Here is a 25003-nt window from a genome sequence, read left to right as displayed (position 1 = left end):
TGAGGAGGGCTGCAGGCTGCTCCTGGCATTGCCGACCATAATTACCCCTAACCAGATCATGGTTACACCCTGTTCCCTGCAGCACTTGGGAATTCCAGACTGAAACACATCACAGGCAGATACGGGGGCTGTTTCTATCCCTCCTAACGTCCACAGCAAGGCTTAAGGGGTCCCAAGTCCACACAGCACTGCTTATGCAAATTTGGCATTTAACAAATGATTTGGATGAGCCAAAGTAAATAGGCAATGGGGACACCACGTAAAACAAAGGAGCAGTTTTAGCTGAAGGACCTCGTTATGCCTCCACAGTATTTTATGAGGAACACATTAGCCCTGAAGAAAAAGTGTGAGGAGATAAATCTCAAGTCATTATATAAAAGATATATGAACAGCTCCCCAGACCACCAGAGACACCCACCTTCTCCCCATCCATGGACTTTAAGGAGAAAGGGCAAAATGTCTTTAACTGTCTCCCATCCCTTCCAATCTCCTCTGTGTCTCTGCCCTGCAACAGCCCAGGGCAGCACTGCAGCCTCCAGCGCTGCACTTCCCTGGATGCAGCTGGGAAGCACTTGGACAAACAGAGAACTGGCTCTCAGCACATCCCTGGGGACAGAGCAGCACCTCCCTGCTGGGCACTTGCTGTGACACTGGAGCCCCAGAGTCTGGGCTCCGGGGAGCACGTTCAACCTCTGGCATATAACCCTGCAATCGGATCTCCCCCGTTCCCATGTGGGCCATCCCTTCCCGCCTCCAAGGCTCCCTACCCTGGGCACCAGCTTAACCCACCTGCTCTGAGCTGTTAGCTGGTCAAGTGTGCTCCTCTACCATGGAATTTATCTGCAGTGTCTGGGATGCTGGCACAACCTGCCTGCCTAGGACAGGCAGGGTCAGTGGGATGAGAGCCTTCTGCAGCTGCTGCAAAAAGAGGCCACAGTCCAGTCAAGCATTAACCCCCAGGATTGCTCCCGAAGCCGGCAGCAGCAGTCCAGCCAGGAATTTGAAAGGCAGTGAGATGTTCCCACAAACAGGCCAGCCCTTTGGCAGATGGGGGCAGGAGGGCCAGGGCAGCACACAAACACAAGCTCTCATAAGGCCATAAAGAGCTTCTGTTTCCCGACACGCTGCAACAGCGGCAAGGCGGAGGCAGGGAAAGCAGCAGTCCCGGGCCACGTGGCAGGTCAAACCACCGCCCAGTTTGTTGGCATCCTCCAAAGTTTAAATACGCTTTGAGCCAGCAGTGAATCATCCCTGGCAGGTAAGAATGATATTAATTTATGACATGCCAAGTGCAAGCAGATCTTTTGGTGTCAGTCCAATGGTTTTAGCCTTATTAACACACGGCAATGGCTCAGGTTGCAGCTGTGCACATTAAACTCTGGCAAGTGGCATTTTAAACAATGACAAACTTCAGAACAATCACTCCACACATGGAGCCAGGCCAGGCAGAACTGAAGGGTGGCAGAATAAAGGTCAAGGGGGGAACCTGTTTGTCTGGGAGAGGGAACAGGTGGCCTGCCTGGCTTGCTGTAGGGTCTCTAAACTGTCTGAAGGACACAGGCAGGGATCATTTTAACCCATTAAGCTGCTTAAGCCTTCCCTTACACTGGTTTGAACTTTGAGAAAGCATTACATCTTAAAGAGCTTAGTAATACATCTTTAGGAAAGCTCTCCCCTGTGCTTATGCATCCAAAGTGCACATGCTGCACTGTGGACAGGCACATCCTTCCCGTGACAGCAGGACCCCTCTGGCAGCTGAGACAGATCCAAGCAGCTAAAACACAGAGAGCTTTAAAGTAAAGCCCTGCACCAGAGCAGAATGTCACACTGGGACACAGACAAGGGGAACGTGTCTCCATCACCACTGTGCCACTCAGCAGGCCCAAGGACACTGTCAGAGAGAAAAACATCTCCTCACCAGTTCCTCCCTCACCAGCTTCACACAGGACACGGAGCAAACTGCGGCTGCCAAGACCTTGGGATGTGCCCATGGAACTCAAACCACATCCAGCAAGGAGGGCTGTGACAGATAGTGACTTCTGAGGGCAGCTTCTTACCTTAACACCCAGGCGGAGCAAAGTCAGTCCAAACCATTCCTGCCAGCTGTGTTTGCACCAGAAAATAGGATGATGGAGACATAAAAGACATTTTCATGGCAGGAAACATAAATATTCCATGCCATGTTTCAAAGCTGTATTTCTCAATTTGAAAAACATCAAAATAGTTTTTTAAAAGTGTCAAAAGCCAGATGTTTCAGAATAAAACAGCAGAAAAAGACCTGACATGTAACAATGTTTTCCAATGCACTGCCTCCAAACCAGTTGTTTTCACAATTTTTCATTTGCCCTCTCTCCACCCAGACTTATCCTTGCAAGCAGAATTTTTATTTTGCAACCAGGTACTTCCCAAAAGAAAGAATTTTGAGCAATAAATCAGATCTTGTTAAATAAATACAAGGATTTAGCTACACACAAGATCTGATCCAAAACAGAAGAGGGTGTAAATTTATAAAGAAATAGTTCTCTCAGATTTAAATACCAGGTGCATGGATATATTTATTCCCAAATGAAATTAAAGGAATTAAATTCTTTTTTAACAAGGCACTTTTATTCTGGAATAGGAGCATCCACATATGAAATTAATCAAGAATAGCTAAAGCCACAGTAAGGTCTCAGGCTACTGACTGTAAGTGAAAACAGTAAATTCATTCTGCCTCTTGTAGTTTCTTGCTACATAACACACCAGATCCCCCTGGATAAATGTTCCTGTGAGTAAAAGACCAGTCCCAGCATGTCTGTGAACACCTCATGATAATACTTCAATGACATGGACTGGAATCAATATTTTTCATCTTGGCAGCTCGGGGCCAGCGAGCAGGAGCTGGGCAGGGCTGGCAGCCAGCGCGACACCGGCGCGGCGGGGAGGGCAGCTGGCACAACACTGACCTGGAAAGACATTTCTAGCTAGTAGGTATCAGTTCCTGCACCATCTGAGCCTCCTGGAGGGAGGAGGGAAAAAGGAGATAATTAAATAGAAGTTTTCAATTCTAACCTTCTCCAAAGTATCTTTATAGGGATCAGACAGAAGTTTGGCTACAGTCTAGACAGAGCTACTGGAGAAATTTGAGCCCTCATGTTTCATAATGGAGGCTTAAGAGCCAGGATTAGATACTGCTAGATCTAAAAACCTGATTTATATATACTGATTTAATATACATTAATTCATTAATTCAAGTTAGATATCCCTCAGTTCATCTGCAGCCAGAACAGAACACGTATTTGTGATCCAAGTAATTGTCCAGAAATGTGATTTGGTGGTGTCTCTGATGGAGCACAAACCTGTGTCACTGTGCAGGTAACAAACTGCTTTAATATTGGTCATAACAGGACCACAGCAAGGGTCTGTTTATCAACCAGAAAAAACATTTTCTGGTCAGGAGTGAGGACTGAGGGAGGAAACAAGGGCTATTATTTACAACTATACAGGCAGAGAAACTGAAGGGGCATTACACTGTGAAGAGTAATGAGCGTGTCAGAAGTATAAAATCAATCTTAATTCTACAAAGATGTAAGACACAACTAAACTCCCTATTGGGCAGTTACTCAGTTTTTACAGAAACAAAGATATAGAACAGTAAGGTGTGAATATAGAGAATAATTAATCTTGCTACTTTTAGACATGGGGTTCTCTACTGCCTGGACAACCCACTGTTTTCCATCCTACTTTAAAAGGAGCATCTGCCTGGAATTCACATAGGAGACCTTGACAGCCCTATTCCAAGCCAGGCTTTCTGAAGAAAGTTAAAGCTGTTTTTCTTGGTAATTCTTCTCTTCATGTATCATCTCCATTGATTCAGCTTTTTGCAAAATGAAATTGGAGAGCCAACAGAGACACAGCAAAATCAAAGGCAGCCAAATTCAAGTCCATGCTCAGACTGCTTCGAACTTCAGTGCCAGCAAAGCAATCACAGTTATCACAAACTGACCCAACAATATTCAACTTGATTCTTCTAATTGCTTTAACAATAAAAATCAATGGTTAGAACTCTGTAGTATAAAGGAAACCTACTAAGATTGAAATAATAGCTACAAGTGCAGAATTTTAGGAGTTCAAAGTAAAACAAAACCAAAACAGGGCATATTTGATACAATTAGTTAATATTTACCCCTGGAAGAAACACTGGTCATCGTCTTAAATTTATTTTTTCATGAGATCCAGGCAATGTCGTCAGCATCTTTAGACCATCTTTAGACCTGCATTTTGTGATGAATTATGAGCTCTTTCTCATTCCTAAACAAAATGTTAGTGTTCCCAATGGACCCTATGTTCACCAAAATGGGATTTAACAATGCTTTTTTTTTTTGCTTTCTTAATCAAATAGCTTGATTTGCTGTTACAATAGTGCACTTAGAGAACATTCATAGTGCTGATCAATAAGCAAACACAGTATTGCATTTTTCATTACAAGAAAGCTTTCTCAACTGATCCTGAAAAAAAAAACTAACCCTCCCAATAACTTTGTGAGGTTCACAGCAAATGACAGCAGAACACCTTGGGATGTCCTGTGACAGGGCCAGGATTTGGATGATCCTAACGGCTCCCTCCCAGCTCAGCACATTCTGTGATTTCATGGCCAGTCCTCATCACGTGGCTGTAGTCATATTTAGCCCCAGGACAGGGCTCCACGAGTGGCAGCTTTCTCTGGCAGAAAGAGCCAGTCAATATTTACATTCCTCATGAACATACAAAAAAGCATCAGGGTACTTGAGAAATTAGCCCTTGATTGCCACTTGGAAGGCATCATCAGAAAGTCAAATCACTTCAGCACCTCCAACAACAGAACCACTTTCGTTCTTGAGACTGGAGATCTCTCACAGATGTGTCAAGGTCTTTGCCTGGGAGCAGGAGGTGTCTGAAGGGCACAATTGGTGCTGAAAGAGCCTGATGTGAGGAGTTTATTATTTAAAATGTGGAAAGATAAAAAAAGCATATGGTCAACTCCTGCTTTCTTTCTTGCTGAAGCAGCAGACAGGAATCTGATAGTCCTGAGCCAGCTAGAGGGAATGTTGGTGGGGTTCTTCAGTGCAGGATAGAGAGGGTTCTAATGTAATATTAAATTGTTGCTGAAGTTGGGGGACACAGACGCAGTGGGTTCAACTCGGCATTCAAGTTCCTAAAATGTCACCACATAGAACAGCCCTAAATCTTGGCTTAGAAGTCACAAAACATCCAGTGCCTTTCCAAGTGAGATCTCAGCTCCTCTCATTTCCTGCATACAATAGCATTATTCAGTCACTGAAGTTTCCACTTAGCTTGCATTTATGCCAAGTACTTTTAATTGCAAAGGAAAAGGATGTTAAGCTCTCCCATTTCTTTCTTTCTAATTCATAAGGGACACATCAGTGGTTGGTAAAAGTTATAGGTTAAGGGTTGTTCTCCCATTTATTCAGGGACTCACATCCTCCTCCTGCTGCCAGGCAAACAGAGGTTACCTCCATTGCCAAGGGCAGGAAAAGTTACCTTGTCACTTGCAAAATACAAAAAAGGCAAATCTTTGTAAACTATCTACCAAACAGGCTTCAGGGAAGTCTGGACAGCACCTAAACCTGCAAGGTTTACAAATGATCTGAGTCACCTTGGCCACCACAGGCCTCAATGGAGAACGGATACTGAGTGTTCACCCCACACACTCACAGAAATCCAGACAGCATCCAGCTCAAAGAACTCATCACAACATGGAGAGCAGCAGCTTTGACTGAAGCAAAATGCTGCATAGCAAGGAGTGAAACAACTGGAAAAACAGATGCTTAATTTCTACTTATTTTTGGCAGCCTTGTTACCATGATATCTGTTAAATGAGGAAAAAAAGCTGCTGAATGCTGCTTAGTAAGGAATCTATGAACCACAGCCTCATCTCTGGACTATCAGGGTGGCAGTACAGCCCTACAGAAACTTATTTTCCTTTTGATCAATCCGTGGAAGGGTCTGAAGTAACGTTTCCATATGGGTTTTGTTCCTATTATGCAAGATCTGATGAACTACATTGTCTGAGACAAAGGGATTAAATGAATTGAAGTGGTGTTTTGGGCTTGGGAATGCTTTTAGTGTCTTCACCCCACCTCTTCAGCCTTGGGACAAGAGACTTATTAGCTAATTACCATGCAAATGAACTGAAATGTAAATTAAATGCTACATTCTGACATAGCTTAATAGTCCCAGGAGCAAGAATTTAGTTAATTTTAATGAATGGTAATTTTATCCAAAAATATAGTTTATTAACAAGCACATACAATAATTCGCACCACTAACTTTAAATAAACCATCTAGCAAACTCACCTTCACACTAATTGACATTTGATTAATACAGAGCAAGAAAGCAATGCACATGTGCTTTCCACAGACACAGAATGAACTCAGTTGCAAACAGAGTTCAAGTTATAATCCAAAAAAGGGCACATAAAAGCAAAAGCAATGAAGACTTCACATGAACATTGCCATTTCTTTCCACCAGACCTTCGGTCTCCTACAAAATAGGTCTGTAATACAAAAAAGTAATAAAAACTCTGGATTCAATTTATTCAGCCTCTTCCATCACAAGTTAACATTTTGCAACAACATGAGTACTATTAAGAGGGAGGTTAAGAGGCAAAGATAGTTACATCTTGGAATTATGGAAGCGCAGCTGCAGACAGAGCAGCAGCCATGGATTCCGGTGTTGTCCCAGTTTCTGCAAGAAATACAAAGATGGTAACACACATTCCTCCCTCTCATCAATTAAAACTTGACCCATCATCCACTGACATCAGGGCAAAAGTTCTTTTGTTATCAGTGGTACTCTGCTGGGGCCAAAGTGGCCTTCAAAAGCCAGTTGTCCCCTCTAGTGACAGGTTTGTCACTCTCCAGTCTTCAGCTGGGCTGTGATGTCAGTAGAACCTGACACGCTGCTCCCACACGGGTGTTAGAACAGTCCTGTGCTCCCTTCAATGCCAGAAAAAGGGATTCAGCAGAATTCAATCTGCAGGAATTGAAGCCAACTTGGCAATAAACAGCACCGCTCTGCTCAGAGCAACATCTCAACCTCACCACAACCAAGTAAATAGAAGGTTTGTAATGAACCGTGGTAAGAGCCCAGGAGAAGCATCAAAACAGAAAAATACACATTTCTTTATATCAGACCTTGCTCTTTGCACAGGAAAGGGCATTTCTGAACCTCTGAGAGATGATGAGGAAGGTTCCCAGGAACAGTGCTCTGAATGTAACAGTGTCCACGTCAAAAGCACTCAACAGGATTTTTAAACAAAGCCAGAGATTCTTCCATTTCCTTCATGGCAGAACAAAAAGCTACCTCTGTATAGGGTTTGAATAGGGTGCCTATTATCACAACTTAAACAAAAGTTATGCCTGTGATCCCTAATTATAATTGGAGTTAATCTTTACTTAGAAAAAATTTATAGCAGTATCAATGGGTTAAAGACTTATTTTATATAATCCCTCTCCTGCACCTTTCTGTTTGTAATGCCTTGAGAAAAAAAAAACCTGAAGACTTTTCCTGCTTCCACCCTAAGCGAAGAATTAAGATCTACTGTTAACAACAAAAAAAACCCTTTTTAAATTGTCATTTTTTTCAACATCTGGCACCTGATGTTTTGCAGTACACAGAAAAAATTACCTAGGTGGGAACTAACCTGACAAACCAGACCAAGAAATCAAAAATTACCCAGAAATAAACCAACTAAAGAGAAGTCCAAGCACTGTGGCACCTTGAAAAACCAGTGATGCACAGTTCAATCAGCAACAAAATCCCTCTCTGCAATTTGCATAGCTGGCTCTCATGCTTGCTGGTTATGAAATACTCTTACAGCAGAACAACTTTAGAAAAATTTGGACAAGTGAGAATGGAGTTATTTTAATCTAGAAGAATATCACCCAAAGATACAGATGAATACAAATACTGTTCATATTAAAAAAACCCCAAAACATCAAACATGAATTTAAGTTGCATTCTCAGTCTGTATTTTGGCTTTCCCCTTCTTTGTTTTATAAAAATAGGGTATGACATTTTAGCTTCAATTGCATGTTTAAGTCATTTATTTATTGAACATTCCATTCTTGAAATATCATCTATTAAAGTGTTAGTTAAGATTTATCCTGCTTATAGAACAGGCTAAATTTCTTCTGAAGTGCACTTGGAGACAATAAAAAGACTGATGCAGACTCAATAAGAAATAATTAGATTATGGGGAGAGAAAAAAAAAAGTTATAATAATAAAATCAAGCTTCACTCTTCTTGACTTCTAATAAAACAAACATTAATGTATTTTAGGTGATCACAGCCAGATTTAACTCCAAAATAGTATTTACAGACTGAATTCAGATGTAAACTGTGATTTCAAGTCCACAACTTGTTATAAAAAGAGGTCAAAAACTTTCAAGAAAACACCTCCTTCAAAGACAGAGGAAGCCACAGTAAAAATCAATACTAAAAATTCCTGATCAGAGTATTGTATAAAATTAACATCTGTAACACTACCATAGCTTTTACCATCTGTTTTTAAAAAAGTGGATTCTGTCCTACACTTGCACATTTCTGATAGAGATATAATTGTACATGGGCAATTTACACCTCAGCTCTGAGGTACTGAAGGAAAAGGATAAAGCTGAAGGTGGATTTTGCTGCCTCAGCAGTGAACCCTGTGGGGTGGCTGGGCCTGCTGGGATTCCAACATGGAAACAAACCTGGGAAACGACACAGACAGAAATCCAAAAGCACCAAGGCTGCTTGGACATGGCTCTTTCCCCTACTGCAAAGCAGATTTAATAAATGGGATTTATTTTAGAAAGTTTCACAATTCTTAAGCAGTAGATGATACTTGCATTCCTGAATGATTTTCTACATTTCTTAATGCTAATTCAACTCTCTAAAACCAACCCAATAAAACCAGGAAAGATTTTTACAAGTAACATGCACAACCTAAAAATTCCACCCTCAAAACTGCCTTTTTGGTACTCTTTTAAGCTCTTAAGATACTCTATTTATTGAAGAGATGCCAGGAAGCCTGCAGAGGGAACAAATGCTTCTTTGGCAACAGGAAAACATTTTAATGCCTCCTGCCTTCAAAGTATGCACACCTCACCACAACATATGCTAATACACTACCAAATAAGTCTCTTTATCTTGCCATTTTTATAACAAACTGTTTCATTCATATCTATTTCAGCTTGTAACTACCTATTGCACAGAGCAGCACACTGTGCTAAATCAACAAGTGGTTTATACCTAAGAAAGTAAAAAAAAAAAAAGAACAAATTATATTAAAAAAATTATATATTCAAAAACAAATCAAAAGGAGTGATCATCTATAAATTGTTTCAGTATAAAATCAAAATGTTTAGTCACGTAGGCATTTTGGGCCTTTTTTCCATCCTTTGTTCTTTATTTAAAATAAACAAGATGTAACAAAAAAAGATTCCCACAAATACAATAGTGAGTGGCAATTTGTACCAAATCTGCCATTAATGTATAAAAACAAATGTCCCAGCCTTTCTGTGCCCGTATCCATGTGTACAAATACACCTGTGCATGGAGGTACACACCTGCTCCTGGATTTCCAGCCTTCTCCAAGGCACACAATCCACTGACACACTTGAACAAATCAGCCAAATGCTGAATCTAGAAAAAGATCAAGACCAGCTCTTTGCAGATCTATAGCCTGCAACTGTAAAAATACAATAAATATAAAGATTTACTATCATATTACTCGTTGGATTTTTTTTCCAAGGGAAATTGATACTTAAAAGTCGTCTTCTTCCTGAAGAATTCCATGGAACAAAAGGAGAACTATTTCTAAAAATAAAGCAATGAAAATAAAGACAACACACCCTCAAACATGCTGGAGCAAGAGCCCTTAGTGTAGGCATCAGTACCAGCCTTCACTGAAACAGGATCTTCAGTCTCCAGACATATCCTAGTTACTCCCATCAAATAACCGTGGTATTTAATGATACTAGAAAGAAAGATCTGCTTTTAGCATGTGGATTTAAATACCACAGAGAACTGTCAAAGACTTGATATACAACTGGGATAACTCTACTGCAGTAAACATTAAGATGAGAAAGTAAGGCTGAATTCTATGGAAAAGTCAGAGGGATCCATCAAAGGTTTCAGCAGGCTTACAGCAATGCACCTGATTTCAGCTGTACAGAGGAAGAGGATAGGGATGAATAAGTGAAAATTGGTTTGCCATAACTGAACTTTTTTTTTTTCCAGTTAGAGGAATGCAACTGCCTCAAATGATGCAATGGGTCAACCTGAAATCAGGCACATTTGAAAAATACTGGAAATCCTGAAGTCAGAGCTTGTGAATGTGTTTGGTTTGTGTGCTGCCTTGGAGGAGAGAGAAATGAATACTTTTAAAAGCTCAGTATTTATACTTCTGAAAAGTTCCTGCAGTTCCTCCAGATTTGATAGGGCAGGATTTAAGTGCCTCAGAGTGTTCCTGACTGGGCACTTCTGCTGCTTTGGCACAAGCACACACGGTATTCCAGTACCACGGGGACACGGCGTCAAATGCAGCTTTACACTGGCAGCACTCCTGAGGAGGTTGAAATGTTTATCAACTCAGTAGGTCAAAAGTCTGCAGACATTGGGTGGAGCAGCAGTATGCCACAAAACTAACAGTTGTCCTCCTAGGAGAAAAAAAAAAAAAAAAACAAAAGGGGAGGGGGGGAACAGTTGTCAGTAAAGATTAAAGCTCCTGGCTCCATTCCACACAGACAATGTGCTGGTTTGTAAAATATGGGATTAGCCCATCTCCACAGCCCAGAAAAGCACAGGTTCATTTGCTGTCTCTGAGTGCCTGACACCAAGGCAGAGAAACACTGCAGGGGTTCTCAAAACCTTCCTGGTTTCTTATACACTGGGTTTAGAGCAGCAGTGTGTGGTTTTTCTCTCTGAGCAGGGTGTGCCTGAGTGTCACAGCCAGCAGGTTTAGCAGCTGACAGGAAAATAGCTGGGCAGCCTCAGCACTGCTCGTGTGTTTCTTAAATTACTGCTTGTAGGCATGAAATGACTGAAGGCCAGTGTCCTCCCTGGTTAGCAGAGTGAACAAGCAGATCTTCAAAAAGGATGAGTGACAGGCAGTGCTGTCACACCGTGCCACGCAGTGCAGCAGGAATGGCACTGTGCAAGTGTGATCTGAGCCCCACAGTGACCCTGCTCCTGCTCCAGCCTGGCAGGGACTGAGATATCTGCCTTACAAATGCTCAGATCTGTTTTTCACTAACCCAGAAATCACACTTTACCCAGTGCTCATGGCATCTGTGCTTTTTCAGATACAGAAATCCAGTCCAACACGTAACTCTCCTTCCCTCTAAGAGGATACAGAATGTGATACGGAAATCCAGGCAGGAGTTACTGGCATGGATGTGGCATGTGCTAATCAGTGCTGTTCAAACGCCCAGGATCCCTACCCTGTGTGTTTTCATGGTCACTTTAAGCTCTTTAGAACAGAAACCCTGTCCTTCACATCTTTCTAAATCAGCTATCACACCTCCACAATTCCACATAATCTTACCACGTCAAGTGCACAAGCTACAGAGATAAGGATGACAGGCTGCCCTGTTTAGATCTCATTTTCTGTGGATTTGCATCAAATGTCAGCTACTTAAGACTGGATTCATTAAAGGCATTTTGCAGAACACAGTACATTCTTGTCTAAGGGAAGGAATGATAACTATTTTTGAAACAAGTGAAAACCATGCAGAAATATGTATTTTTAATTATTATATTTTAGAATGTTAATACAGAGTTCTTCCAAAACAGCTCTAAAGTATGTTTTTGTGGAGTCTTAACTTTAATAATTCCTAAAAGTGCCTGCTGATAATGTCTATCATCTTCTAACTGCAACTTCTACAGTGAGCAACGCTTAGCAATTAATTACAAAGTAGTCCAAACTCTCACATTGTTGAATTATTCAGGGTAATAGATGGATTTAGTGACTAGCCAGTAGTTTTCCATCATTGTCTTAGAAAATGATACTGTTGAATGTTTGAAAGAGATTCTTTATAGCATGATTATAACATGACTAAGAATATTATGACTGTAATATGGAAGTTAATTATTTCACTCAACATGAAATCCACTGGATTTCGACATATGACTGAAGTGTAACAGTGGCAAATTGAAGTGTGCAATCTCTGCAATCAGATCTTTCTAAGAAAGATGGCTTTTCCAAAATAGCATTTATGCAGCCCTCTGGCTGCTGCCCAGATTTGGCATACCTAAGTTGCTTCATTTCATAAGGCTGAATTGCTTACAAATCAGATGCTTCTCATGTTACAAACTCACAGCACAACAAGCTGTGATACAGCTGTGTAAAGCAGGTACCATCAACCTGAACCACACATTAGTCTCTTCTCTTTTATTGAAGATCTTCCTATTGAAAAGCAGTTTCTTGTTTTTATGGAAGATCAAATCAACTATCAAAACAATGGATTTCCACAGGCCAGGAACTGGCCTTAAGTGGTGTTCCTGCATTATATAGACACCAAGAAGTAACCTCAAAAACATTCCTTTTTAGAGCACCTTTCTTTTCTGCCTACCACCTTTAGGTATATGCTTTGTAATTAATGGCTTGACTTGAATTCTGTAACAAGAATCTGCAACATCACCTTTGTTTGTTTAACTCCAAGTGACTTAAGCTTTAAATCTCCTTTATTACTTTTCAAACAGTACAAGTTGGAATTTCTCAGATGATGCTTTTCTGTTGCAGAAAGTGCATTCATTGATATTATGGCTCATGGAAGGCTGCAGTATCCACTCAGACTAGTAAGGATTAGGGAAAGAATCACTGCAAAACAATCAGGGCTCATCTTAAAGGCATTTTATATCTTTATCTACATGAAGGCAACATTCCCTGAACCATATCCCCATTCTGAGTCCCTTCTATGACTGTACTGTCCAGTAGGTCAGCAAGTCTGTGTGGGCTTGTGCACTTGACTTGTGAATCCTGCAGACACTTTCACAACTGCTACAACCATAAAACTGAAGTATTATTAAAAACATGTATTGCTACAAAATGTATGTTACTATGCAGAATGCTTCCACAGCATATATCAAGTTAATTAGTGTGGAAATTAAAACAAGAGTATTTTACTGCAGAACATCTTAATTAAACTCCAGCTTAGAGCTTTTTTCCATCTTGATCCTGCAGCACTTTTTGTTTGGTGTGGCAATCTGAAGTCAGGGTTGAGACCACCAGAGCAATTACTGGTGTTAGGTAGCACTTCCTTCCCAGGGCACAGAGCTGCCAGGCATGTACTGCACTACCACAAACAGCTCAATCCCATCCTATCCAAACCCTTTCCTGTCTTACACCAGGCTGAGACAAGCATATCTGAAGACCCTTTTAACAGTCTAACAGAAATATTTTGGTTGACTCATGAATAAAATATTTGTCAACATATACATGCAATCAAAGGCTAAGGATTTTGGATCTGAAATGCTAAGTTTAAAAAAAAATCCTTAAGAATATGCTTTGTTCTATAAGGTGTTTTTCTTCCTAAACGAAACCCCAGTGTAATTTCCTGTATAATTACCCTTGATGCAATCCTGCCATTGGAGTTTCCCTCAAGGGAAAGAGCTTTGGGTAGACAATGGTAAACATAGGCTGGCTGCAGCGGTGGCAGTGTCCCAAGGGACAGTGCAGCAATTCCAAGAGGCTTTTGGGTAGTGAGATTGGAGTCAGAAAGTTTAAATCTAGAGAAGAAAAGAAACAAAAAGTATTTATAATAAAATGATTGCATGATAAAGGCAAACACAAGCATGATCCATGAACAATTCAGAAAACAGCTGCCTCACATTCTTAAGGTTTTGTCAAAACAACAATGAGGTAATACAAATTACCACAATTAAAGTGAGGCACATAGTGCTTTCTATGTCTAAATTCAAAAAAGCTGAAGTTCAATGTACAAGTTTAGCATCTGCGGGCATAAGTTTAACTGGGCTAAAATATCCAGGTGAAAATATTATAGCTTGAGTAAATATTAGAAAGGATTAAAAGATCATGAAGGATTTTTAGACACAAAGATGATCTAGACAGATGTTTAGTAACTAATAACAATACAACATTATGAAAAGGACATCAGTAGTATTTTATTAATGTATTTCAACAACCAATCCAGCAGGATAGCTAATACCACTACAAAGCTCAGACTCCACCATCAGCAAAAAGGTATTTGCAGTATTTGGAATTACTTGAAATTCAATCCAGCCCAGCATAATTCTCACAGGCCCAACCAAAGAGACTACTCTAAAAAGATCGATACATTCCTCATCTGTTAAGTGTTCCCCCACAGCCTACAAAATGCCATCATTTTCACCAAAAGGGACTCCAGGGTCATTTCCTGGGAAAGAACCATCACTTTCCCAGGCCTGGCCCAAGCCACATGATGTTTTATAAATTAAACCCCACATGCTAATCTCCATCTAGAAACTGAGAGACAGCCAAGACAGGTGAGTGAGTTTAGGTGCTGAGTAATCAAGACAAGATGCAGTACCTGATAAATCAGTTTTATGGTATCACACTGGTTTCAGCTTTCCACCACTGCAAGGCTGAACCCCAGACACAATGTACCACATGAGCCCCAAGGAGGGGACGAGCAGGACATGTGTGTCAGAAAGAAAAGGTCACACTCTGCAGCCAAGCAAAGATTGAGGAAAAGTAGTCCAGTCACTTCTGTCACTTCCCCAGCAACTGCCAAGTATTTAACAGCACTCTTGAAACTGCAAATTTAGGCAGTGACAGATGAAATCTGCTACTTTAATCATATGTGCCACCTGCTTCCCCAGCACAGCATTATCGTACACCTGTCTGACACAGGCACTGCTCCTGCTCACCAAAACTGGGCTGTTGCAGTGGTAATGCCCACAGTCTTTAATAAGGTCACTCAGAATAGGACATAGCTATGGGTGTGTGTATATGGATATATAAATCCATCTTTTTCAGGTTCTGCATCTTGGCTGAAAATAGGTGTAATCTCACAGCCTTGTATAAGACTGTTTACAAGCCAGTCCTTAAACTGATTTTGCAGTATCACCTTCCCATTCCCAAACCAAAGTTCACTGGCATCTTCAGGAACCACAATCATACAGCTGGATTCCAGAAATGACTGTGCAAGTCACAAGTGGGTGAGAAAAGGCAGACCTCCTTGTACACTTCTCCTGGCAAAGCAGTGAGGATTTACTCCAGTGGCCAAGGTACAAAGAGACCCTTTCCATAACCCCTCTGATCTTCCCACTGGAACTCTCACTCTTCCGCTTTCTCCTTTGACCTTTAAAGCTGAGAATTCCCAAGATAGCATCAACAGTGGGGAGTCACAACACATCCAGATCTGAGAGGATCTGCAGGTTATCATCAGATATTGCTAACTCCTGTGATTGCATGATGCAGAACCAGATAAGCCAAGGGCCACTTTAGAGCAGAGAGCCTGAACTGGGGCAGAACTAAAGCAGCTCAGCTGTCACACTGTGCCGAAATGGCCGAGGGCTGCTCGCATTGCTTCTGCCTTATGTATAACAAGTCTGCCAGTTTAGGAGTGTGCTGCCTGGCAAGGAGCTGCATTGTTGGCTGATGCATCTGATCTTGCCTCAGGAACTGTATTTCTCATCTCCTATTTCCATTAAAGAGTTTCTCCTGCAAAAAAAAAGGGTCCTTCTTCATACAGACTTCAAGTAAGAAACCATTTATAAGCACCACTTGACCTCAGAAATAGTCTTTGGAACTCTGGTTTTTGATATTGGACATTTTTGTTCTAATGCAGCATTTCAAACATAATTTGATTAAATAAATCTTTTAAAATATAAATCCTTGCCCAGGCCTTTGAAGAACTGTTAGGAATGTTCCTATCACTGCCAGAAAACACTTTCACTCTTTCTCTAATCTGAAGAAAGCAGAAATTTCATTACCTTTCAAAAACCTGTAGTAGGTGTTATAGAGGGTCCTCATGGCCAGTTCTTGCAAAGGCAGGACATGATCGGTTTCTGTCCCTATAGATTTCACCTCTGCTGGCAGGAACACAGTTAACTGGCCTGATGAAAAAGAGAGCAGTTTCACCTCTGAAACTTGAATTGGAGAACCACAACTAGAAGGACACAAGACATTTAGAAAGTGGTTAGAAAAAAAATAATAAAAGTGACTTTATAGGGAAACCCAGATGACCAACCCAAAGTAAGCCTGATACTGTTCTCCAGTGCACCACCCCTCAAGGATTCCTTGCAAAGAGCAGTGCCTGGTGTGGTTGACCTTTAAAGGTCCCTTCCCAAACTATTCTATGATTCTACAGATTCCCACCTTCTGTGATGTGCTAGACATGGGACATTTGGAGGAATTACTCATCAAATAACATAAAGAAATGAGAACACAACCCCAAAGGGGTGAACCATGTATGCTACGTGCCCATTACTTTGCCCACGTGACAATCTCTTTTAGCCTCTCATTGGTAAATCCTTTACTGAGAGAGCAGTTTCCTACCAACAGTTTGCTTCCTGTGTCTTGGATCAACCAGCTGAAAACAATCATGGGTTTCTCAACTATAATATGTGAAGCAAACTCCAGCCCCCACAAAAAATGTATTTTAAGTGCTACTGGGTGATTCTGTACTACACCTTTCCCCATCCACAGAGTTCCCTTGGAGGGTACGGGGTGGGCAGATAAAGGAAAAATAAAAACAACTGCAATGCTGTAGTGGGAAGATATCCTAATAAGTCTATTAGTCTTGCCCTTCCCAAATCATATATGGAAAGGGAAGGTTATTTGGATCCAAAGAGAGAAACTTAGCTTGTAATAAAAATAATAACTCTTTACATGATCCCTGTTGCAAGTGATCATACCAGAGAGACACGCATAGGAAAATTCTACTAAGAGGTTGGGGAAGTCAACAGGGGAATTGGAATTGTTTATGACAACTGAAATTTGAAGCCAAGAGCAACTTGTTAGGGCCAGTCCTAACAAATGGAACAGAAACACAAATTTGTCAGCCTTCCCAGATATTAGACCTAAAACGGAGGTAACCACTCTCAACCTTATCAGATGTGAAAGAAGTCTCATAGTACTCCTCTGACAACAAAGAATCTCGTCTCTTCTGATTAAAGGAGAAACAGCCCAGAGAAACAACCAAAAAAGAGCAGCATCAAATAGCAAGCAAGTCAATAAGTCTCTTGCTAAATATTTAATACTCTCCCATTAGTGAGGTTAAAATATAAGTGGGAATTCAGAGATCCAGTATTCCAATGATCCTTTCCCAATGAGTTATCACAGTAAGTAAATCCATCATGTTGTATTTTCAAGCTGAATAGCCCCTCACCAACCTCAATAAGGAACAAACCCATGAACTCACTACAGCCTCTGCAGTTCAGAGCTGGGACATTTGGTCTACTTCATGTAAAGGCTATTAATGCCACACACAAAATCCATGGAGGTTAAAAATTGGAACAGAGGATGGTCTAAACAGCTGGGGGAAAATAGGAGCTGCAGAAGAAGCCTGGTGGATAAATAAGTGAGGGGAAAAAAAAGCTGAGACCACCTATTGGCTGCCTTCAACAAGACTGACAAATCCCTAACTGGGGACTATGAAATCCAATCTGAAAAAAATAAGATCAAAATTTATTTTGAGTGCTGAGATCATCACCTCTCATATAAAAGACTTTTTTCAGTCAGTCTGACTGCAGGATGCCCAGACAGAGATTCAATACTTACACAAGGCAATTTATATTCTATTTTCAGAAATCAAGCTTTATGTCAGTAACAGCAGCTTGTCAGATTTTATTCTCCAGTGGAGGGCCAGACAGCACTAAAGCCTGGATCTTCAACTCTTGCCTGACCCATGAAAACCTTAGCCTGGTTACTAATGCTTTCTTGGAAAGAACACAGAAATTCTTCACATGACCATTATTACACAATTTTAAAGTCTCTCAGCACATTATCAAATAAACCCTTTGGTTTCTTAACAACATATATGTGTTCTTCCCAACTGATTTTTTTTTCCTTAAAAATAATCTGTAATGTTTCAAGACAGTTTTCACAACAAATACACAAATACAAACATTTTTTTCACTAGAAATTCTCTCTTTTTACTATTCATTATTAAGGAAGTAAATCACTTTTCATTCTACAGAGGCATTACAAGAATTGCAACACTTGCAACTCCTTTAGTCTCTTCTATACTAGATTTTTAGGACTAGATTCTACAATTCTATACTAGATTTGTAATATCAGAGACAGTAGCAGGTGGTCTCACAAGCACTGTACATGTAAGAACAGCAAAAAGAACTGGTAGGATCGTCACAAAGGTCAGTGCAAAGATAAAATGATTTTAACTGAGAATAAAATGAAAAATTAAAACTTAAAAAAAAAGACATGGTTGTTGTATAAAACCACTTGAAATAGGCAGAACAGTTGTACCATCTCCTGCGTGATTATTACTGATTTTGGTTACAATCAATACAATTCTGTTACATTTAAGGTTGATTTAATGTCTGTCTAACAATTTACAATCAGTTCTGAAAGAAAAAAGGCTAGAATTTATCCTTCCTGAACAACAAAATTAGTAAACGCTTGCGAGTCACACAGTTCAGCAGAACTGTAATCCAACTGCAAGTATTTAAATATCACCAAGCAGCTGACATGGGAATATTAGAAAAACCTTAAAATGCCAAGACTCAGCATCTCCCATATTGCAGCAGAGTGCAGGCTGTAGAGAGGGAATTTATATTTAATGCGAGATCTGCTGAGAGTGAGCATACCAGAAATTTATAATTAGATGGTAATGGGGACAATCCTCTTCTGATCAGTTTTACACCAGTAAGGCTCCATTCATCAGGGGTGCTGATCCTAATTTATGCCAGTGTCAGGGCAGAAAGAATTAAGCCAGTGTCCTACACAGACCACTTTTTTCTTGCATTCTAACCACAAACATGAGACAGCCCAGGATATTTTTAAAATCCACAAGTAAAAATAAACCTGTCAATCCATAACTCCTAAAAAAAGTCACTTTAGTTAGTAGGTACCAAGACCTACAAGAAGCTGATACTGGGATGTAAAATGAGAGAAGGAACTGCACGTGTCTTTTCAAGATATGACCAACAATTTACAGAAATGTGAGCACTTGGAAACAAAGAGATGCTGCAATATATTGAAAATTATTTTGTTCATTCTTTAGTTCTGGAAACTCTGTGAAGCCTACACTTTTGGCCAACTTTTAAAGTCAGCTCTAGGCCTTATTATTACAAATTCTTTCAGAATAACTTCACTGTTATGCCCGAATACTAAAATAGTCAGAAGTCAGCAATTAACACAGAAGATTTATTACAAAAATAAAACAGAGCTGGGAGCTGCAGTAATCGCCTCCAAGTAACATCAGCTCTGAATCAATCACAGACACACAAAGAATAACTAGTTGTATCATAGAGGAGAAGTTTTACAAGGACAGGTACACAAGACATCTGAATTAATTCATACCTACCCACTGCAACCAATGACTTTATTATACAGATAAGATGGGAGGCCTTTCAGGTGAATGTTGTTATCCACATAAACATACTGGAGCTCTCGAGAACGACCTAAATCTGGGGTTAGAAAACAAGAAAAGTCAAGGGGAGAAAGGATGACATAGTGACAATTACAAGCAAAGCAATTCTCTTTAATTATAAATAAGCTAATCAGACTCAATGTAAGCAAACATAAATTAGTACTTCTCAGTTGTAAAATTTCAGCCAATGGTTTTATTATGGATGAGCTGAAAAGCTGTTTAGAAGCAAGCATTTCAAATTACTAAAACAAAACAAAGCCCCCTTTCAGAAGCCCTGAAAATCCCATTATAAATAATTAAATTTTAACATTGACAAACTCTGAAGTCAGTTTGAAGAAGCAAAGGGACAATTGATTTCAAATCCTCAGTGCATACTTCAAGTTCATAAGGTCAAACCTGCTTTCATTAACTGGCCTCATGTCAGTGAAATCACAGCTTCTCTATCTTTGGGAAAGTGGGCAAGACAGACACAAGAATGTGCTCTGTCCCCCTCCTTCTCTTCTCCAAGGAGGGATCCTTGCTGGGATTCATTAGCCTTAACCAAATACAAGTGCAGTCATTCAGAAACGAGTCTGTGTGATGCAGTGAATTGCAGAGCCCAAGAAAACACAAAGCATTAAACTGCAGAATGTTAGACATCAAATTTGTGGCTGCTATAAATGATCAATACTTCTGGAGGTGTGCTGATTGCATTACTGCTCTTAAAATATTCATGGCTGGTAGTCAAAAGAAGCAAGTACAGCACGATTAAGTAATGCCTTCATGGACTAGAAATCTATTAAGATACCTCTAGATAGAAGCATATCAGTATGGATCTATTTTATTTTGCTTAGAAAATTAGAAGGGAAAATTTAGGTTTCTTGGAAGAATTCTCAGAAATGAGAATTCTGCTAATTAGCAAGGTCTAGTGAGTGGTAAAACTGTCTGCTATTAAAAGAAGTGAAAAACCAATGAGAGACATTTCAAAAGACACCAAACTGAACTAAACAGAAAAGTCTGAAAGAGTCTGGACCAGTAAGAAAGCTGATGTGTAAAATCAGCTGGGCAGCCCAACTCATCTGTCACTCCCATGCCCTTTGAGACACTGGGGTAGGAAAAGGTTTCTATGTTTAGTGCAAAGCACAAACCAGGAGAACAAAGTCTGAAAGCCTCTGCCCGGGATGGGAGAGCTGTGACCCAGACAAACTGCACCATGAAAAACACAAATCATCTGTGTGCCTCCCAACCTGTTAAACTTTCATGAGGACCTTAGAGAGACTAAGATAAACAAGCATTTGGCTGCATCAGCCACGGCAAGACAATACTAATATTGACTAATTCCGACTTCCCATCTTTATCAGTTACCTTGGCTAGCAGAAATAAAAGGGTAACTGAAGAAATGGGCACAGCTTCTGTCCCCTTTGTAATCATGACCAAGAACAGAATAAAAATTAAAACAACTTCCATGATATTTCTATTCAGAAATTCTATTTAGAATACTGATCTCTTCTCATTCCCTACTAAAACAATAGGTATTACAAACCCTTCTTTATTACTGAATAGTTTTATTGTACACAAGAACCCTAAATACCACTTAGTGCAGATATTTTGAGTGATCCCTCCCCAAACGTGTGTCCATCTTAAAATATACTCAGTGTCTTCAGCTGTCACCCACTTGAATGGCAGCTGTGAGCACCAGAAACCTTAAAAGTTCGTGCTGAGGAGTGGCACAATATCAAATCTTTGATATAAAGAACAAGTGATGATGCTAACAGAAAACGAAGAGTTTCTAAAATAAAAGCATTAAGAGAGAAAAAAGTGAGTTTGGGTTTTTTTTTCCCTTTAACACAGGCCCTTGCTTTGCAACAGTCTGTAGGGGTTTCAGGGACCATAATCTGGGCTTTGTTCAAAGCAGGCACTGGACATCAAGGGACACATTCAACCATCACATGCTGCTTTGACCCTGTCCCAGAGACATTCCAGCTCACAGAAGTATCTGCTGCATCCATCGAGTGTCCTGCCTCAGGACGGGAGCACAAATCCCTCTGCTGACTGATGGGCACTGCTGGAGATGCTGCTGAGCATCACCTCAACAAGATGATTTATTTGGGCTCACTATTGCAGGGCTGAAAATAGTTTAGTAAAGTTCTGGGATATTTTTAGATGAAACAAAACCCCATTGTTATCCTACAATGAATAAAAATACTGCAACATAGAGACAATGTAACACCATAAAATATTGTAAGGCTGGTGAGGAATCAGCCAATGCAATTTACAGCAGGTAGCAGGTGGATGGGACATGTAATGTTCAGAGAATGTTCCCTTGTGTTGCAGAAGCCAGTTAGAATAAAACCAGCAGAAAACTATGGGTTGCTGGGGTAGCTTGAATGTGCTACTGTTTAACTTATTAATTTAGAGAATGGCAGAAAATTTTTAAAAGAGGCTCATCTTGCTGGTTTCTACACAGATGTATGCAAATGGGCTGAAAATCAAGCAAGTCAAAAAAAGCCCTAAAGCTGTTCTTTTCATATGCACTGAGAGGGGGGAGTGAGGCTGCATCTCATCTCTTCCCTCTGTCTTTATCTTATGCTATGTTTAGATTCTAAGTTCTGAGTTGACTGCATTTCCTAGGTAATTAAAGCAAATTTTTGGATGTTAGACAAAATATCTCAGTAGGAAAAATTCAATTCCCAAAGCCAAATAGCCTGTAACTATAAATGTTCCTTTGATAGAGTTTCTTTGCATTAAATAACCAAGCATCTTCTAGACTCCAAAAGATTTTTTCCCAGTTTCAAACATTATCCATAAAGTTTAAATTTTAATAAATCATCACTTTGAAAGGCTCTTTGTATCCCATCCACATTAATTTTTATGTCTTATATCAGCCAACAAATATTGTTAAAAGTTCTCTGAAAACCATGCTTCTGAAGAACTCTGTGCAATAAGGAAGCTGCCCATCTCTGAAAAGGCTAAAGCTACAAAGAAGGTTTTCATGTGGCTTTTGCAAGCGCTGTACTGTGTCTAAAACATTTCCACTTTCCTCCTTCCAGCCTCCCAGATCAAAGACCTCTCTCCCAGAAATGACCAAATGCCATGAGTCCTGAACAAACCCCAATTCTATTTTTTTTCTTTTTCTCCCTCTTTTTTTTTTTTTTTTCCTTCCCTTTTTTTTTTTAACCTCAGGGCCCTGGCATATGCATTCCACATGGCTGAAGATGGAACAAAAGCTCTTGTGTGGCTGCACTGATGCTCTTTTAACCATACTGTGAGGGCATGGACACAAAAGCAGCATATACTGAGGTAGAATAAGACCTTTGTTTACTGTGCACTGATAATTACTAGACCCATTTTCTAAAGAAAAAGTGCACATAAGCCCTCAAATAAAGTGATATATTACTGAATATTTGCTGTCATAACATCCCCTGTACTGCCAGTACACTTGAGAATTTATGGCCTATTTTAATTATATTTGTACTTTATTACACAAATGATTTTTATTTTTGCAGTGTCATCAGATTCACATTTCTGCTTGCAGTGGAATTTGTTTTCAGGCACTGGAGCACTCGCTAATGCTAAAAATTTAAAGTTAATTTTCTGTCAAAAGATAATATATGCTGTAAGTAGATTGATATACAATGATCAGCAGATTTCTAAGGCCATTTACTAAGGGAGCATGAAGTTACCATGACAATAATACAAATGTTCAGGATGCAGCTTTCAGTTCAACTTATATATAGAATTTTTGGAATTGTTCTTAAAAATTAGTTTATTTGGAAGACCCAAAGGCTGAGGTCCATCGTGTCTCATTTCTTTCAGTTTAAACTCAAATACTCACAGCTGAAAAATTATTTTTATAAAACACTGGCATATCCAAGATCTAGGTGTATTCTGCAAAACAAATTACTAATGCACTATTGTTTACCCATCTGCTTGTTTATGGTCCTGTTCTGAAAGTCAGGGAGTGGGATCAGGTATTTTTGCTGTATTTTAGAACTGATTAACAGTGTTACACTGTTTTTCCCAAGACACATGTGCCTGCAAACTTAAAAGATTGTACAGGGCAAAGAACCTCCTGATCCCTGTCCAGCAGGGCTGTGCTGCTGCTGGAATAAACCTTGCACCCATCAATCCAGGAACAGGAAAATGCAGATTTCCACTACACTTAACAAGAGCTGGCAGCTACGAGGGACAAACTTGGACAAGGCAGAATGGATTCCTGGTTGACAGAGTAGATGTCACCCACCACGTGAAATAAATGAAGTAAATAATGCTTTAAAAAGCATTAAGCAGTTTGTTTCAAACGTATTTCTTTTAACATGGACACATCTAATAAAAAAAAAAAAACAAAACCTCAACCATTCTGTCAGGAGATGAATAAATTCTCTGCTTTTCAACACAGCTCCCTAACTGCAAAAAATTGTTTTGACAATATTTGCTTGACTATCACTTGAAAATATTTCTGCAGTATTTTTCACCATTATTTAGCATCCTTATCAGTCATTAACTGGTAAAGTGAAGCTGGATGTAAGAATACACACAAAAGCCCCACCAGCCAACATGTGCAGCAAGCAGAAGTAATGCTACAATTATGCCTTAACTTCAGCAATACTCCAAGACAAATATTTTCCCAAGCAACAGAAGATAGATTTAATCTTTTTGCTTTTCAATGCACTCCCTCTTCTTTATTTCATCACATCTTGACCACTCTGAAGCCTTCTGATTCTTCAGAGGAAGGATTAAACATTTACATTTATACTGTGCTGCTTTTCCTCTGAACTCTAGGATTTATGATTCAGTTTCATATCCACAGATAGCAAATTATCTCCAAATGTTCACCAGTGAGTCACTATTAAGAACTACTGAACAAGGTCAATTGACAGTCTTTGATGTTTCCCGTTATTTTAAAAGTTCCTTTTGAATGTTTTGAATTTGAGTCTAAAAATAAAGAAAAAAGAAGGTGTGTCATTATATTAGAGATTTATTTCCTCCTTTTGAACTTAAAACTTTGGCAGATCTATGGCTCATCCAGGTCACGGCTCGCTCACAGGTAAGGTACTAGTGCAAAAGTAGCAAAAACTTTTATCCTTAAAAACTTCACATCTCATCTTACTGAATTTTTGCAAAATTAAAATTGTTTAACTTCCTCTCTCATGGGAGTTAAAAATATTTGCCAAAGTAAGGGAAGGCAATTTGCTTGTTTTAGTACTGTGGAATCTGGATGCTGCATCCTGGAACTCGTTTTCTCATTTATATAATGACATATGCTGGGACATAACTGCAACACTTTGGAGACATTATTTGCACTTACTTTCCAGTAATAAAAACTAAGGTGATAAAAAATTCAGAAAGATCAGTAAGTTCTTTAAAAACTGAACTGCTAGTGCTAAAAAGATGAAGTTAAACCTATACAATGTAATTAGTTCAGAAATTATGATCTCAT

General features: G+C 39.8%; 1 protein-coding gene across 6 annotated transcripts in view; it reads right to left on the bottom strand.

Moving 5' to 3' along the window:
- Positions 1 to 6223: 6223 nt before the first annotated feature.
- LRRC28 (leucine rich repeat containing 28) overlaps positions 6224 to 25003 on the bottom strand; it is a 51682-nt gene continuing 32902 nt past the window's right edge. For all 6 annotated transcript variants that reach the window (XM_053988114.1, XM_053988113.1, XM_053988115.1 and 3 more), the window contains 4 exons: positions 19519 to 19621; positions 15965 to 16140; positions 13597 to 13756; positions 6224 to 10686 (listed from right to left, as the gene is read on the bottom strand). In XM_053988114.1, coding sequence (XP_053844089.1) covers positions 10614 to 10686; positions 13597 to 13756; positions 15965 to 16140; positions 19519 to 19621 — 512 coding nt within the window. In that variant the 3' untranslated portion in view covers positions 6224 to 10613. The remainder of the gene's footprint in view (positions 10687 to 13596; positions 13757 to 15964; positions 16141 to 19518; positions 19622 to 25003) is intronic.

The sequence above is a fragment of the Vidua macroura genome, chromosome 12, assembly GCF_024509145.1.
Source record: "Vidua macroura isolate BioBank_ID:100142 chromosome 12, ASM2450914v1, whole genome shotgun sequence".
Taxonomy (NCBI): Eukaryota; Metazoa; Chordata; class Aves; order Passeriformes; family Viduidae; genus Vidua; species Vidua macroura.
This window is presented reverse-complemented; position numbering and strand designations above follow the sequence as displayed.